General features: G+C 42.3%; 1 protein-coding gene across 6 annotated transcripts in view; it reads right to left on the reverse strand.

The window, feature by feature from the left end:
- Positions 1–18,097, reverse strand: part of ZMYND11 (zinc finger MYND-type containing 11) — a 109,795-nt gene that overhangs the window by 47,268 nt on the left and 44,430 nt on the right. For all 6 annotated transcript variants that reach the window (XM_048511148.1, XM_048511146.1, XM_048511147.1 and 3 more), the window contains exon 2: positions 2,929–3,064. In XM_048511148.1, coding sequence (XP_048367105.1) covers positions 2,929–3,044 — 116 coding nt within the window. In that variant the 5' untranslated portion in view covers positions 3,045–3,064. The remainder of the gene's footprint in view (positions 1–2,928; positions 3,065–18,097) is intronic.

An 18,097-nucleotide genomic window follows, 5' to 3' on the forward strand; every position in this document is an offset into this window, starting at 1 on the left:
GAAAAATATGCATGCATAATACGCCCATCTGTACTTGTGTTTCCCTGAAAATGAGACAGGGTCTTATATTAATTTTTGCTTCAAAAGATTCGTTAGGGCTTATTTTCAGGGGATGTCTTATTTTTTTCCCATGATTTTGCGCCCCTCCACGTGACAAGATCAGCTGCACTGGGGAATCTGTAACTAGGGTTTATTTTTGGAGTAGGGCTTATATTTCAAGCATCCTCCAAATATCCCGAAAAATCATGCTAGGGGTAGGTCTTATTTTCGGGGAAGCAGGGTAGTGGTAGCAATAAACAAAAGACTGCCTAGAAGTACAATCTCACTGCCTTGGAATCAGTTAAAAGATTCTAGTGAAAATGTAAATACACCTTCACTATTTGACAGAAGTACACTTATCCAGTCACAACAGCTTCAGTTTAAGATGGTACAGATAGTTCATGAGAGAGTTTAAAAACTTCATTGGTGCATTTTAAATGCAAAATCTACACAGAAAGCAAGTGTACAGTTTTATCTTCCACAGGATATCACTTGTTTGCTTGCATCTTGTATGTTTATTTCATCAAGGATGTCTCAACACCATAGTACAAAGTCTACAAATGAGACCAATTAAACAGATGACAAACCAATACTTTATTTTCAGGCATATATTATCACTCTTAATCTACAGGAATGTAAAATATATCTGTTTTCTGGTAACAGTTTTGATCTTCAGTGTATTGCTGGGAAAAATCCCACGAATGTCAAGGTCAGTGAATGGATTTTGATAAACCTTATGAATTCTAGGGAAGCATGCTGTCTAGCTATTTCTTCTATTAACTATTTTCTTGGACTATCGTAGGAGACTGGAAGATCTTGCTTACACAACTGGAATTGGATTGTCATATTATCACTGGAAAGATATTATTTTCTCCTTAGTAGTATGGCTGGTAAGAGGACCGAGTTCTGCCTTGGCAAAAATACATAATAACACATGAAACAACCGTTTGAGATGCAGTTGATAGACCTATTAACGGATGTCCTTCATGTTCATGGACCAAGTATTTTCCTAAGCCACACCCCTAAGAACAAACTTCTTCTGTTAATTCCTCAATAGTGCCCCTTGAGAAAAATGTAATTTGTCCTAGTTATGTCTGGCATTGGTATGCTTCAGGCTCTGCTTCTCCTTCCTTCAAGACAGCGTAGTAAATCCAAAAGTTATGCCAGTTTACAAAAAAAGGTTACTATTCCACTTATATTCTCCTCTGTGTCGTACAATTAATTAAAACTGTAGGCCTGTCAAGCTGCTCACTTGAAAGGAATTGGGCATGCTGGCAGGGGCTGATGGGAATTGTAGTCCATAACATCTGGAGTGCCAAAGGTTCGCCACCACGGACATATCAGGTTTGTTTTAATTAAAATTTTTTAGACCTGTTAACATTAGCCTGGACTAGGGCTGCCAAAGCTCCTGCTCTGGTGGGAGGCCTTATGCCAGCAGCTAGCCTTCCCTGCTGCCACTCCAAGCAGCAGAAGGACAAAAAAAAAAAAAGGGGGGGGGGTTTCAGCCTATAGAGTTTCTGATGATTCCTAGAGTTTCCAGTGATTCCAGGTTTTCCTCAGAAGTGATGGACAGATACACAGGAAGTGGAGACTGCCCCCTGGAGCCTCCCGCCAGTTGTTAGACATGACCTGGCAATCCTAGCTTGGAAGCACCCTGAAAGCTTTTTAAACTCACAACTGGCTGAAGAAGGGGATTTTCTGCCTTCCACATCCTTCCCTGTTTTAAGCAGAGAAAAAAGCCCAAATATTTGCGGCAAACGCATTTGAAGCTGAAATAAACTATTTGTTCTGCAGGCAGCCATCACCTCCCACAAAGGCAATAAAGAGTTAAAAGAGAGGTCCTTAACTGGAAGGGAGGATAATAGGCTGTCCAAAGCACCACCCTCAACATGTAGTGCCACCATCACATCACAAAATGGCAACAGAGGTGCCAGGAAGCATCAAGAACTGCATCTTCTCCATGGCATGAAACAATGAGATCACATAATGTGGGAGGAGTTCAGGCTGAAAATTAAACAGCCCCTCACAACTGGATAATTTTCGTGCACTATGTACAAGATTTTTTGGAGGCATTAGAATTTGGTAGGCAGTCTTCATAGTGCAGTAATGGTGAACCTTTTCGAGACCGAGTGCCCAAACTGCAACCCAAAGCCCACTTATTTATCGCAAAGTGCCAACATGGCAATTTAACCTGAATACTGAGGTTTTAGTTTAGAAAAAATGGTTGACTTCAAGGCGCGCATTACTTAGGAGTAAGTTTGGTGGTAGTCGGTGGCTTTGCTTTGAAGCAACCGTGCAACGCTTCGAATGGGTGAATCACAACCTTAGGAGAGTTTAGAAGCAAGCCCCATTGCCAGCAACCGAGCTTACTCCCAAGTAAAGGATTGTGCTTTAGTACTTCCCATGAAAATCAGTGGGGTTTAACAGCACTTAACAGGGTTACCTACACGTCGTGCCCAGCAGCCCAGGCCAGCCTAGATGTGGGGTGGGGGGGCGATTTTCCGCCCCCCACATGATGAACTCTGTGCACATGTGCCCACAGAGAGGGCTCTGAGTGCCACCACTGGCACCTGTGCCATAGGTTCGCCACCACTGTCATAGTGGGAATATTATTTTGCATTTGACACCAAAACCCTCTGCATCCTCTTCTGCCATTCTAGAGATCGCCAATGGCAGAATGCTACTAGACAGCAGAGACCACAGGTGAAAGAAATCCAATCCAGCAGTTTCATTTTCAGCTCTGCACATGATAAAGAGCTTAAAGCCACAAGGCAATAATACATGGAATAATTATTTTATGCACGGGGAAAAATACTTCTGTGCTGAACAAATCTCACGGCTGACATTTTCTCTGGCTCACATTGCTATTAATATTTAAATGACACTTACTTTGTTATGCGGTCAATGTTAGCAATTTGCTTCTGATTCCGAATGATTTCTATAGCTGCCCAAAGATGTTGGATAGCTTTAGTATCCGCCTGCCGTCGTTTCGTTAAGCGCGCCATGACCCCTTCTGCTTGTTTAGCTGCAGTAGATTTTTGAAAGAGGGAGAGAGAAATAACAGTAATGAGTTATGAAAACACGTTACGGGATGATTAATGTACACCTGCCTCCAATAAGATTAGGAGAGAAATTACACAAACTACAATAATCTGGTTTGTACAGTTTTTTTCCCCAGCTCTATCCAAACATAGCTATGTGTTTCAACTCTGGAGCAAGGAATGGCCAACCTTGGCATTTTCAGGAGCCCCAATTTCCCTAAGTTGTGACCTGAAAGCCAGATGTGCAAATTGACCCCGTGTCTGTCTCCATAATAAAGGTAATACCATTTCCAACATCTTTCACACCTTGACAAGCATTTCTATTCCATGGCGAATGGAGCTGGGCAGAAACTTTTGCTATGGCCTTCCTCAGATTTAGTGTAATCAAGGGCCCAGTAACATAACTCTGAGAGCTGGATCCAGCACATACGCTCCCGGCTGGCCATCTCTGCTCTAGTCTTTTTACATAATCAAGCTATTTTCCGTATAAATGAATGTCAAGAGCAAACAATCAACCATAATAAAAAGTGGAATACCCTCACGGTTACAGCACACAAACATCAGGTCTCACACAGTTTGTCAGCACAAGTATCCTGCATGAAGAAATGAAGTGCTTCAGTATCCCCAGGTGGAAAGAAAAACTTTACTCATGACCAACCACTGGAGAACGATACACTTCCAATATGAAGTGCTGGTTCGGAAAGCTGAGAGGCAGTGTGGCACAATGGTTAGACAGCTGGACTGAAGAGCCCTGGGTATTAAACCTGAGTCACCTCTGAAGTTCACTACATGATACTTTGACACTGTCTCTCTGCCTGATCTGTCTCACAAGAGGAGGAAAGAGCCATGTTCATTATCACCCTGAGTTCTGCGGAAGAAGAGTTGGATAAAAATGTAACAAAGGGGAGGGGGAGGAGATTAGGCTTACAGAATAGAAATACACCGCCAGCAAAATTATATGGTGACAAACAGATGCTGAGCTACACAAACTGTTCACAAACCATCCCTCAAGGGCCTCATTGAAGTTCCTGTGTGATATTTTACAGCGAGTGGGCAGGATGTTCATCCTTAAGACGCTGCATCCTAGCCTGACCTGACAAAATCTGGCCCAGGAAGAGTTCATGTAACTGTGATCTCAGCAACCAGCCGGTGTCTTACCTTTTACGATTTCAAAATATAACGGAAGAACGGAATTCCGCACCAGAGATTCCAGTCTCTGAGGAGAAACTCAGAGGCGTTTGCGGCAAGTCCTGGGATATCTAGCAGGCCTTGCGGTGCCTCGGTTCGGGGTTTTAATGTTGGGCCTACAAGGCCCAAGATCCTGAGCTAAAGTTTCACCTCAATTAAAGAGTGCCACCCTCAGCAACCTCCACAAATTGTAGATTATAAAGCAGTGGTGGTGAACCTTTGGCACTCCAGATGTTATGGACTACAATTCCCATCACCCCCTGCCAGCATGGCCAATTGGCCATGCTGGAAGGGGATGATGGGAATTGTAGTCCATAACATCTGGAGCGCCAAAGGTTCACCACCACGGTTATAAAGTAAAAAGCGGGACTTGACTGTTCAAGTCAGGCTTTTATGAATATAAATTTATTGCTTATTTGATTCTGTATATTTCTGTCATTGCTTCTCATTTTATTGGATGCAAGTCCCTGAGAGTGGTTGAGGAGAATACATGCTGGCGGCAGCTTCCATCCACCACCAATATTACACAGTTTGAAGGGCAGGAGAGACTTTAGAGCTGAGCTGACATCCCGTTTCATGACCAATCACAGCGGGGGGAAAAAGAAAAACCACCCCAAGAGCCCTCCACTAACCCATTTCTTTCTGATTCTTAAAATCATCTGAACAGCACGCGCTCTGGGAGCAACAATTAGTAAATCCCTTTATATAAGCAGCCAGGCACCTAACTAATCACGTCAATATGCTAGCAAAGGTGCCTGTCCCAAGTAAGCTGGAAAAAACCCACAGAACTGCTTCACCAGCCCCACCACCCAGCAGATGTTTAAATGCAGAACAGAGAGAATGTGGATTCACGTCCTGAGTTTTGGCAGCCTAGCAATATGGCAGCTATCCATCCAAAGAGTGGGTAGCTAGCACTGGGAAAACAGCAGAGTGCAGAAGGCATGTGTAGAACACTTACCATTTCCAAGGTTATTAGTACATCACTGTATTTGCAAAGCTGTGTTCTGTGCGATTTGACTGAACCTTCCCATTGTCGTAAACCATCTACAGTACTTAATTTTACACAATGTTCAAGACTTTCTTTAAACACTAGCATCTTCTAGAAGAAGAAGAAGAAGAAGAAGAAGAAGAAGAAGAAGAAGAAGAAGAAGAAGAAGAAGAAGAAGAAGAAGAGGAGGAGGAGGAGGAGGAGGAGGAGGAGGAGGTGAGTTTGATTTATATCCCCCTTTCTCTCCTATAGGAGACTCAAAGGGGCTTACAATCTCCTTGCCCTTCCCCCCTCACAACAAACACCCTGTGAGGTAGGTGGGGCTGAGAGAGCTCCGAAAAGCTGTGACTAGCCCAAGGTCACCCAGCTGGCATGTGCTGGAGTGCACAGGCTAATCTGAATTCCCCAGATAAGCCTCCACAACTCAAGAGGCAGAGCAGAGAATCAAACCCGGTTCCTCCAGATCAGAGTGCACCTGCTCTTAGCCACTACGCCACTGCTGCTCTCTAGCCTATAGTATAAGGGATGTAAATGGAGAGTGCTACTTTTAAACCCCAGCATAGCATGAATTCACAAAAAGACTTTTCACACACCTTTCTGTGATCATAGCAGACTGTTATGAAACTGAAAAAGACAACCAGGCCAGACTTGATAATAATCTATAAAAGGTCCAATGCAGATCAAGTTCTTCATTTCAAGGTTTTAAAAAATTAAATATTCTGACATTTGATTTTAAAAGATTAAAACTGCATCAAGAAAACCAAGAATTGTACTTTTGATAACAATTCTACCTTATTAAGAAAATGAAAAGCAAAAGTCCAGTGATGGTGTCTATATGCATGAACAATAATTTTCAACTTGTTTTTCTTTATAAAATAGTGTCAAATTCCATCTCAGTTGTTAAAAGTTAATTATAGTAATAAGCCTTACTCTGATAAGACGTGCCCTTGAACATCAAAGGAGATAGACACAGTGGAGTATTGCTCTTTAGAATGGAGTCTATTCACACACATAAGAAATTTATTTTTCCCTGTTAACAAAGAGTTACTGACACACCAATAGGTGATTTAAAAAAATATTTTTTTGGCTCTCTGGGTTAGATCCTAATTTAACCTTATCAGTTGTAAAAAAAAATGTTCCAGGGTAATGATACCTAGAAAATGAATAATTAATTTTATCACAGAAGATTTTATTGTGATTTAGCTCATGGTCTCTAGGCCAATAGAACTTTACTATTAAACTAAAATAACATTATCTAATTACTTCATTAACGTGTGCGTTAAGTGCCATCGCGTCGCTTATTGACTCTCAGTGACTCTATGAATCAACCTTCTTCCAAATGCCCTACTGTTAATAGCCTATGTTTTACTGTGTTTTTTGCTGTTGTAACCCGCCCTGAGCCCTCTGGGAAAGAGCGGGATAAAAATATGATAAAATAAAAATAAATAAATAAATAAATAAATAAATAAATAAACCTTGCTCAAGTCTTGCAAACTGGGGTCACCAGTGACACAACTTTACACTTAAGAATCTTTTCTACCTCCTTCATGGCTGCTCTTCCTACTCTCAGTCTCCATCTGATTTGTTGGTTGCATTGTCCCTTTTGGTTGATGATGGAGCCAAGGAATAAAACTTCTTCAACAATTCAAATTTCCTCATTGTCCACCTCAAAGCTGAGTAATTCTCCAGTAGTCAACACTTTTGCCTTCTTGATGTTCAGCTGTAGTCCTGCTTTGGCACTTTCTCCTTTAACTTTCAACAGCAGCAATTTCAAGTCTTCATAATTTTCTGCCAGTAATGTGGTGTCATCAGTATATCTCAAACTGTTAATGTTCCTCCCTCCAATTTTCACACCACCTTCGTCTGAATCTAATCAAGCTTTCCTTATGACATGTATGTTCTGCATACAGACTGAAGAGATAGGAAGATAAAATAATCCTTGTGTAGTACTTGTGCCAATTGGAAACCATTCTGTTTCTCCATTTTCTATCTTAACAGCTGCCACTAGTCCAGAGTATAGGTTGTGCATCAAAACAAACAGATGCTGCGGCTCACATATTTCCTTTAAAACCAGCCATAGTTGTTCATGATCCACATAGTCAGATATTTTGCTGTAATCCATGAAAAGCATGCTGGTTTTCTTCTCATATGCTTCAATAATCAACGTAAATGCAATGTGATCTTCAGTGCCTCTCCCATTTCTGGATCCAGCTTGAATATCAGGCATTTCCTGTCCCATACAAGGTAACAGTCTTTGTTGAAAGATTTTGAGCATCCCTTTACTTGTGTGAGAAATTAACGCAATAGCAGCTGCAATCTTTGAAGATCCTTTTTTGGGGATTGGAATGTAAATTGGCCTTGTCCAGCCTGTGGGCCATTGTTTTGTTTTCCATTTTTGTTGGCATATTCTTGTCAATATTTTGATGGACTCCGTTTCTGTGGCTTGGAAGAGCTCCATTGATATCCCATCTGCTCCTGGTGATTTGTTTCTCCCAATTGCTCTCAATGTAGCTTTCACTTCATCTTCTAAAACTGAAGATTTTTCCTCAAAAGATTCTTCTTGGAAACAAACTGCCATCCTTTAATCTCTTCTGTATAGTTCTTCAGTGTATTATTCCCATCTTGTCTTTATTTTGTCCTGTTCTGTTAATGGATTTCCATGTTGATCTTTCAGCATGCCAAACTGTGCTTTAAATTCCCCTTTGATTTCTTGGATCTTATGGAACAGATCTCTTCTTTTTTGTTGTTCTCATTTATTTCTTTACACTGGCTAGTAAAATAGTTCTTTTTGTCTCTGTGTGCTACATTTATACTTTTGATTCTGTTTCTGTCACCTCTCACTTTTGCTCCTCATCTATCTTTAGCAATTTTAAGAGTTTCCTCAATTATCCTTTGAGGCTTTTCATTTCTTTTGGCAAAACGAATAGTCTTTGCTCATCCTTCTCTGATAACATCTCTAGTTTATTTCTTTATACAGTTAATTTATACTTTGTCTTTTCCCCCTATGGCACAGGTGTCAAACTCGCGGCCCTCCAGATGTTAAGGACTACGGTTCCCATCATCCCCTGATGCTGGCAGGGGGTGATGGGAACTGTAGTCCATAACATCTGGAGGGCCGCAAGTTTGACACCTATGCTTTGGGGACCCAAAGCAGCTTACACTGGTCTCCTTTCTTTCACCTTATCCTTACAACAACCCTGCGAGGTCAGACTGACAGTGGCCCACAGTCATCCAGAAAGTTTACATGTCATAGCGAGGATTCAAATTGGGATCTCCCAGATCCTCCTCCAACAGTTTAACCACTAGCTCTCTTGTTAATTAGCATTATTGAGACATATGAAGGAAAAAAAAGAACAAACATGAAAAAGGGGGAAAAAAGAAAACATGAAAAAGGAAAAAAGAAAAAAGAAAAAAGCAAACTTTTGAAAATGGGAAACAGAAAGAGCCAAAGAGAAGAGCAGAAGATGAACAGGTATCTCAGCAACCACCCAGTCTAAATTTGGGTTCCAGATTCTTTAATTGTTTTCAATCCCTGTTTTCTTTCATGAGTAAATCCTATGCTTAGAAGCTACACTTGCCTTTCTGGCTACCCAACTGGGGGACATTAATACTGCAAACAGTTCTGTGAAAGCAATAGGTATGCCAGGCATAGCGATTCTCTACAGCAAAGGAAATGGGAAAAAACTTTTCATGTGTGGGAAGTGTTTGTACAATATTGGAATCCCCAGACTGCGGTGGCTTTGCCATAACAAAACTTTCCACATTAAAAAGGGCTTATATAAATTATTGCAAAGCACAGAGAGGGCAATTTCAGAATTAAACGCGCATCTCATGCCAATATTTTTTTAAAAGTTGAAAATGTAGAAATGTACAAAATGTTTGGAGTACTAATATTTTTCAGCCAGGCCCTAAAAACATCATCTCTCTTCAGCCACCCCCGAGCTCCGTGCTGCCATTTAGCCATCCAACTAACCATGAGCAGTAACATAACAAGCAGCTGGCCTTGTTTACAAAATCTTCCAGAAGCTGCAGGCAAAAGATACAGATAAGACATAAATTGCCCACAATGCCCTTACAGGCAAAGAACACCCCCCTCCTTTTCAAAAAGAAAAAGATTAATGATGCATTTTGATCACTACATAACATAGTTCTAAAGGCACCGCTTTCACAGTGCCAAATGGTTGATTTATGGCCCAGGCTAACATAGACACAATTTATTCCAGACATCAACGTCTTGAATATGAACCCCTCCGAAGTTAAATACTTACAGTTGGCAAGATAGCTCTTTAAAATAAAAAGATGTATTATAGGTATATAATATGTATAATATGAGTATGGCTCACAACCTACCCCTACGTGCTGTCAGCACAGGATTTGTAACTGCTGCCAGCTATCACACTTGTATCCCACTTTTCTTCCAAGATGCTTACGGTGGCTTAAAAATGGTCCTAATTTCTAGCTGAAGGAGATTCAGGGGTCCCCAGCATGGAGCCTGTGGGTGCCATGGCACCTGCAGACATCTTTTCTGGTACCCACCAAGCGTTTTTAGGAATTGGGGGGGGGGACGGGGTGTTTGCCCAGGAAGGCATCTGATTAGTTGTGCAGATTTTTAAAAGAGTCAACGTGGTTTAGTGGTTAATAGCAGGTGGATTCTAATCAGGAGAACCGGGTTTGATTCCCCACTCCTCCACATGAGTGGCAGGAGGTTATCTGGTGAACCAGATGTTTTTCTGCACTCCTACATTCCTGCTGGGTGACCTTGGGCTAGGCACAGTTCGTTGGAACTCTCCCAGCCCCACCTACCTCACAAGGGGAGAGAAAGGGAAAGGAGCTTGTTAAGGAGCAGCAGTGGCGTAGGAGGTTAAGAGCTCATGTATCTAATCTGGAGGAACCGGGTTTTATTCCCAGCTCTGCCGCCTGAGCTGTGAAGGCTTATCTGGGGAATTCAGATTAGCCTGTGCACTCCCACACATGCCAGCTGGGTGACCTTGGGCTAGTCACAGCTTTTCGGAGCTCTGTCAGCCTCACACACCTCACAGGGTGTTTGTTGTGAGGGGGGAAGGGTAAGGAGATTGTAAGCCTCTTTGAGTCTCCTGCAGGAGAGAAAGGGGGGATATAAATCCAAATTCCTCCTCCTCCTCCTCCTCCTCCTCCTCCTCTTCTTCTTCTTCTTCGTCTTCTAAAAAACGTTGCTTTGGCAATGGCTGCCACCACAACCCAAGGATCTTTACTGGGTGCTCAAAGATAAGCTGTGGCCAGTTCTACTACCTGCGGCAGCCATTTTGTGGCTACACGCAATGTACTGTGTCTGAATGCCAAAGAAGCCCTCAGGCTCAAAAAGGTTGGAGACCCCTGGTGTAAGGTGACATTGACTGTATGATTTACTAGCTGAAGCAAACTCATAATAAATGTGTGTTTTATTAGATAACTAACGTAAGTGTGTCTTCGAGTGGCATGGCTCAGTGCTTTGTATGCAGGTTTGTTTGTTTGTTTGTTTGTTTGTTTTCAACTTATATACTGCCCAACCCCTGAAGGGCTCTGGGCGGTGAACAACATAACATTCAAATACAGATAAACATAAAATCAAGTATAAGTTAATCTCTAAATAATATAAATTAAAATGCAGCAATTAATACATAACATAACAATGCCCGCAATATCCCTCTTACACCCTCCTGAGAGGAGAAAAGAAAGGGTGGCTCCAACAGATGGTAATGGACCCTAATTCCATAAAAATGGAAAAGGGGGGGCACTTTCAGCAGCTGGACACTCCAAAAGCCTGGCTGAACAACTCCATCTTGCAGGCCCTCCAGTTAAAAGAACAAGGCACAAGGTGATGTGAAAGACCTCTGCCTGAGACCCTGGAGAGCCACTGCCAGTCTGAGTCAGAAATACTGACCTTGATGAACCAATGGCCTGATTCAGGATAAGGGAGCTCCATGGGCATTCATGCAACGACATCTCTCTTTCCAGTCATTTTGAGGTGCAATCCTAGACAGAGTTACTGCTCTCAATCCACTGCGTTTAAAAGGTGTAAATCTGTTTAGGACTGCACTACAATTATTGCAATCCCTTTGTGTGCTTTTGTTATACTGCTAAATTACAAAACTTTCCAATAAATACACCTGGAACGCAATGCTGCCTTACCAGAGTTCCACATCTGATCACATGTATAAGAAAAGAAGAAGAGAAGAGTTTGGATTTATATTAAGGTGACCAGAAGTCCCGCTTTTGGCGGGATAGTCCCGCCTTAATCCAATCTGTCCCACGTCCCGCGGGGTTTTTTAACTGTCCCGATTTTGCCTTCTGGGGCGCTCCCCTTTTCCCACCCTGTCACAGGGTGGGAAACAGGGGAGCGCCCCAAAAGGCAGTGCGCTCCTGCGGCTGCGCACGCCCCCCATCCCGGTTTTAAAAGGTGACAATCTGGTCACCTAAATTTATATCCCCCTTTCTCTCCTGTAGGAGACTCAAAGGGGCTGACAATCTCCTTGCCCTTCCCCCCTCACAACAAACACCCTGTGAGGTGGGTGGGGCTGAGAGAGCTCCAAAAAGCTGTGACTAGCCCAAGGTCACCCTGCTGGCTTGTGTGGGAGTGCACAGGCTAATCTGAATTCCCCAGATAAACCTCCATAGCTCAGGCGGCAGAGCGGGGAATCAAACCCGGTTCCTCCAGATTAGAATGTTACCGGCTCTTAACCACTGTGCCACTGCTGCTTCTATAACACATACAAAGATTTGTACAATTCCCCTCTTTGGTTCAATGCCAAGATTCATAGTCCTGCAGTGGTACAGTAGCCCTTGTAGCCAGATCTTACCTACTGTTTGCATTATAAGCCTTAAGACTGAGCAGATGGGTGACTTTTCTGACACAACCTCTGCATCTCTACTAAAATTTTAAAAAACAAACCTATCATTAGTCGGTATGCTCCAGCTATGATCCCAACATAAAGGTTTCCTAGGAAAACCCCATGTGTGACAAAAATTTATGGTTTATTATGTTTTAAGAAATTTCTGGTTGTCAAATGAGACACGGATAAATACATTCACAAAACAAATACAAATTTAAGCACTTGAAACTAATCTCATTTGATCATGCCAATGTTCCGATTGCTGAAAGCCAGATGTTGGTAGTATAGTGACAGTTCTATATAAAGCCCGCCAAGTTTTCCTATTATTCAGTCTTCAGTCTGCATTCAGAGCGTTGGCATAGCTTCAGACAAGAGTAACATAAAGAGTTAGAGATAGAGAGGGGTGTTCCATAAGAGAGAAAAAAAATGAAGCCCATTCTGGCTGTGAATCTCCCTCTGTTTAACGTAGAGCGGTCCTCTGATTTCTGAGTAAGTCACTTGAGGAAAGTAACAGATTGCTTTCATGAGGAAAAAACTTACAGCTCCTTTCAATATGTGTTTACTCAGAACAGTGTTTCCCAATCTTTTCGACATCGTGGTACCCTTGACCTCGCTCTTCATATCTCAGGGTACCCCTGAGGTTCATTTGATTTTTTTTTGCATTTTTTAGTTTTTTTCCCGTTTTTGGCCTGTAGGTGGGGGGAGTGGCAAGCAGGGGGAGGGGACAGAAAGCAGCATTGACAGCTGTGTTGTTTGTTTGCCTAAATTGGACATGGATTGGGGGGATTTAAAGGGAGAGCTCCATTTAAATCTACCCCCCCCAATCCACACCGAATTTAGGCAAATAAAACAATGCTGTTTTTCAGTGTTGTTTAAAGGGAGCCCATGAAGCTTCCAAACCCAAAGCTTCCCCTTTCAAAATCCATTTGATTCCGGTGGGGGGGGGGGCAGAGGTTAGCATTGTCATGGTACCCCTGGGACATGCTCATGGTACCCCAGGGTACCACGGAACCCTGGTTGAGAATCACTGACTTAGAAGAAAGTAAGCATATGATGCCCCCTTACACCTAAAAGACAGTTTCAGAGGGTAGCTGTGTTCTTCTGTAGTTAGAAAAGCCAGATTCAAGTCCAGTAGAACCTTAGAAACCAACAAGGTTTACAGAACATAAACTGTTTAGAGTCAAACAGGTATCTGAGGATGGGAGCTCTGACTCTCCAAAACTTATACCCTGAAAGCCTTGTTGGTCTCTGATGTGCTACTGCACTCGAATGCAGCTCTCCTTATACCGTCAGCAAAAAAAGGAAAGGAAGAACCACTTCACACCTTCTGTATAATCACTGTAGCAAGCACTTTCCCTTTGAAGAGCATCTCATGGGACTAAAATGGGTTGGGCTGTAATAAACTTTTTTTATTGGGACTTCTGAAAAAAAAAGGTGGCTTAAACTGAAGCACAACACAGGATGTCCTAGAAATGATGGACACTGATACAGCAAATTCAAACAGTTGCCAACCAAATTAATCCATCAGAAGAAAGAACTCAGTAAAAAATCAAGATAAGCCAAACAGACCAAACAAGAAATGAAAAAAGAAGTTCAGGTGTGAGACAGAAAATACCAACAGGACTATTAGAAATTTTTAAGGATATAAAAAAATACAGAAGAAAACAAGGCAAGAAAGGAGATAAATTGCACTTAGATGGGCAGGACGGAAAAGGTGGAAGGAAGGATTATAACTTTAAAGATGCAGTGCAGGAGCAATAATTTACAATCTAGAGGAACTCCAGAGGTTGTTGGTAGGACAAATTTAGAAGACAAGTTTCACAAGCGGTTACAAAACTACCTGTAGATCCAAGGAGACTTTCCAGATATTGACCAGATAGTCAGGATAAACTCAAGTTTTGCCTCGAAGAATAAACTGCCATGGGATAGATTGGTCAGGTTTACGAATAAGAAAATGTGAGATGTCATACTGGACAAACAAAGAGAATCTCCTCTCAAAGTGGCAACAAAAGAAGCACTGATTTTACAAGACTATGGCCCTTTCCGCACGGGGCCAAAAACAGCGGCCCAGGGACGGAAAAACACCGGTTTGCACAGGAGTCCTGTGCGGTCTCGAGCGGCGTGAAGGTGCCGTTTTCCACCTCCCTTCCCGAGGGAGGTTTTTGGAAAGCACCGCCCTCCCATCGGCACGGTGCGAACAGCACCTAGCCGAAGACGTTGCTTTCCCGCCCCGCCCCCCCCCACTCACCTCGTCCTCCAGCGTCGGCCTGGAGGGCTGCAGAGACCCGCCCACACTGCCCTACGACCCCTGGAGGTCGGAGGGCAGCATGGGTGGGGCCCTGCAGCCCTCCAGACCGACGCTGGAGGACGAGGTGAGTGGGGGGGACACTGAAGAGGCGCCTCCGTGCCGAGCCGCCTCTTCTGCGCCAGCCTCTGAGAGGCCGCTCGCATGCTCCCGTGCAAACGTGCCCCTCCCCTCCACCGGCATAATTTCTGCCGGTGGAGGCGCCCTTTCTGCTGTGCGGAAAGGGCCTTATTTACAAGTTTATTGAGGAAAACGAGGGACTTTGATGTAAGACAAATTCTACAAAGTAAAGAAATAAAAGTATTATTGGAGAATCATGTTTGCTACAGAAGTTGCACTACTCAAGGGCAAAAGAGTAATCACTACAGTAAAACAAGTTAAGCAACTTGCAGAACTTTCAACTGAGAATACATCAAAGAATCTGACAGAGCCTGTAAGAACATCTCCTGTTAGTTCAAAAGAAAACACTCCAAAAACAAGAAGGGGGGGGGGGTATACAAAAAAGGAAAAGATAAAGAAGAGGACAAATGAGGTCAGGCTACAACATTAGAATAACACGGACAAAATGAAGATTGCATCAGTAAACATTAATGGTCTAAAGTCTCCTTGTAATTGAACAAAAATATTCAATCTACTAAAAAGCAGATAAATTATGATAATCACCATTTAATGCTCATTATTTTATCATTAATGCTGCTCATTATTATATCATTAATGTTTATTATTTTAATGTTTATTTACCGCTCATAGTTGTTCCGATTATTATACATTATATACTGCTTATTGTATCATTGTTATTATAAAAAAATAAAATGAACTTTTCTTGTTGAGCGCCCCTTTGAAAGTGTGGCTCTTCTTCAGTCAGGCTACTGATCTACCTAATTCAGTATGGTCTATTCTGGCCGGCATCAGCTCTGTAGGGTGCCAGGTGAGCAAGATGTTTCCTGACACATGCTTCTTAGATCCATCAACTAGACACATCGGGATTGAAATTGGGATTTCTGCTTGTATGCATGTGATCTACCAATGAACCTTGCCCATATAAAGCATTATGTCTGCAATAAAAACATATTTAGCTCCTCCAGAAGTAATCCACAACTAAGATACCAGCCTCCTACTGCTTATCCCCAGAGATCTGCTCCACAACAGTCAAAAGGGGGTTGATTTCCTGCATTAACACATGCTTCCATGGGAATAATAAAACCCACAACAAAACAAAATAAAAACATAATAAAACTTCATATGAAAGGGGACCTAAGTTGGTATGTTTCAGTGACAGCCCTAAAGACCTGCTTTCCATGTCAAAAAACAGTGAGATAAAAATTATACCTATCCATATCTATTGATCAGTCAGACACAAGTCTCTGAGGTATAAATGAAGTCTGGGCTAGCAGCAATCAATATGAGACTCCCAAGCATGTGGATAACAGGTAATGGTTGTTCTGATTCTAAGCGCTGGTTACCACTAAACTAGGTATGGAAGTATGCCAACAGTGCTGTCTTAAAGAGATTTAACCTAGTTGAAGGCTACTGAAAACAATGGGTTTAGAAAGGTGCAACTCTGGTTAGAATCTATGTTATAGGACTATGTTATAAGGGCACTTTTGCACATGCAGAATAATGCATTTTCAATTCACTTTCACAGTTGTTTGTAAGTGGATTTTGCTATTTCCAACAGTAAAATCCAGCTTCAAAGTGCATTAAAAGGGCATAATTCTGCTTGTGTGAAAGTGCCCTCAATGACTCTAGCCCAGGGGTAGGGAACCTGCGGCTCTCCAGATGTTCAGGAACTACAATTCCCATCAGCCCCTACCAGCATGGCCAATTGGCCAAGCTGACAGAGGCTGATGGGAATTGTAGTTCCTGAACATCTGGAAAGCCACAGGTTCCCTACCCCTGCTCTAGCCTGTAGCATAGGACAGCTGGATTCCATCCCACACATTCTCCTGAACTGCTTATTATACCAAGAACTCTGATCCAGTCTGTTATCCCAAGCCATAGACTCTATGATTGATTATACTGAATCAGATAAAGTAGTTATGCTTTTAAATTGTCAGGATTTTCATTGTTGCCTTATAGTGGCAAAGTTTTTGTCAGAAGTTTGTAAACTGAATGTATGACAAACGTGAAGTTTTTTACTATTCACTTTTTAACTGGAACTGTATTTTTATACTATCATGTATATGCCAATAAAGGCTTATTGAATTGACTCTAGCCTATAACTGGAACACAAAAAACAGCCTTATATTAAGGCAGACCTGTCCTCCATTCAGTCCAAGACAAACTGACTTGTGTTAATCACTTGCCTTGCAAACCCTACAGGGTTGCCATAAGTCAGCTGTGATCTGACAGCACTTTCTTCACACATTATAGACTGGTCAACAATTGCAGCTGCTTAAAAAGAATTCAGTCATGCTATCTGATTGCAACACAGAATAATCACTTTATGGGGTACTACCAAACACGGGATGCCCAGGCTTAAGGAGACAAGCTACACTAGATGGCCTATCAGTTTCTTCAAGCTTTCTCATCTAACGAATCCACGATAGCAGCAAGAAATACCCATTGGACTGCATTCATTTCTACCGCTAATTGCTACGCGGGGTCAAGAAGAAACAGTTATTCATTAACATCAAACTAAGCACATTCTTATCCAATAGATGGTTTATATGTGAGCAGCAGCACAAAAAGCGTATCAGTTGAGCAATTTCCACATTACATTCAAAAATTAGAACCGCACCGGCCTTTTGTTTCGACACTGATAAAAAATAATAAAAATGAGAGGCAATGATCAAAATCTGCTGCAAAGCTGTGGCTATTCAATAGTTAATTTAGAAATTTTAATTACAGGGCTGTGGGCAGAAGCCAGCTGCAGCAATTTTACACCTCTGCTGGGATCTCGTTTTTCCCAGATTTATTTATTTATATTTCTGTTCCAAGAAAGCCGAAGATAACAACCATTTAAAATACGGTTAACCCACGGCACCATTCTGACTCATGGTGTTGTACACGGACAGAAAAAATTAAAATCTAGTGTAAAGCGTCATCAAGTCACAGCAGACTAATTGTGACCCTGTAGGGTTTTTCAAGGCAAGAGACAAACAGAGGTGGTTTGTCATTACCCCCCTCTGCACAGCAACCCTGGTATCCTTTGGTGGTCTCCCATCCAAAAACGAACCAGAGACGCGGCTTAGCTCCTGAGAGCTGATGTGTATATGTGTATACTGTCAAGTCACTTCTAACTCGTGGTGACCCTATTAATCAATGTCCTTCAAAATGCCCTATCTTTAACAGCCTCGTGCAGGCCTTCAGGGCTGAGGTTTCCTTTATAGAGCCAATCCATCTCATGTCGGATCTTCCTCTTGTCCTCTTATAATGTGACCACAGTGCAATAGCCTCAGCTCAGCTCAGTTTCTAGGGACAGATCAGGCACGATTTGATCTAGAACCCACTTATTTGTTTTTCTGGTGGTCCTCAGTATTTGCAACAGCCTCTCCCACCACAATATTTCAAGGGAATCCACTTTCTTCCTGCCATCTTTCTTCACTGTCCAGCTCTGTGATACACCTCTGAAGATGCCAGCCACAGATGCAGGCGAAACGTTAGGAACAAGATCCCCCAGACCACGTCCACACAGCCCAGAAAACCCACCACAACTATGGCATGAGTTAACTTGCTATTGTAGAGG

Source organism: Sphaerodactylus townsendi, linkage group LG11 (genome assembly GCF_021028975.2).
Source record: "Sphaerodactylus townsendi isolate TG3544 linkage group LG11, MPM_Stown_v2.3, whole genome shotgun sequence".
Lineage (NCBI taxonomy): Eukaryota > Metazoa > Chordata > Lepidosauria > Squamata > Sphaerodactylidae > Sphaerodactylus > Sphaerodactylus townsendi.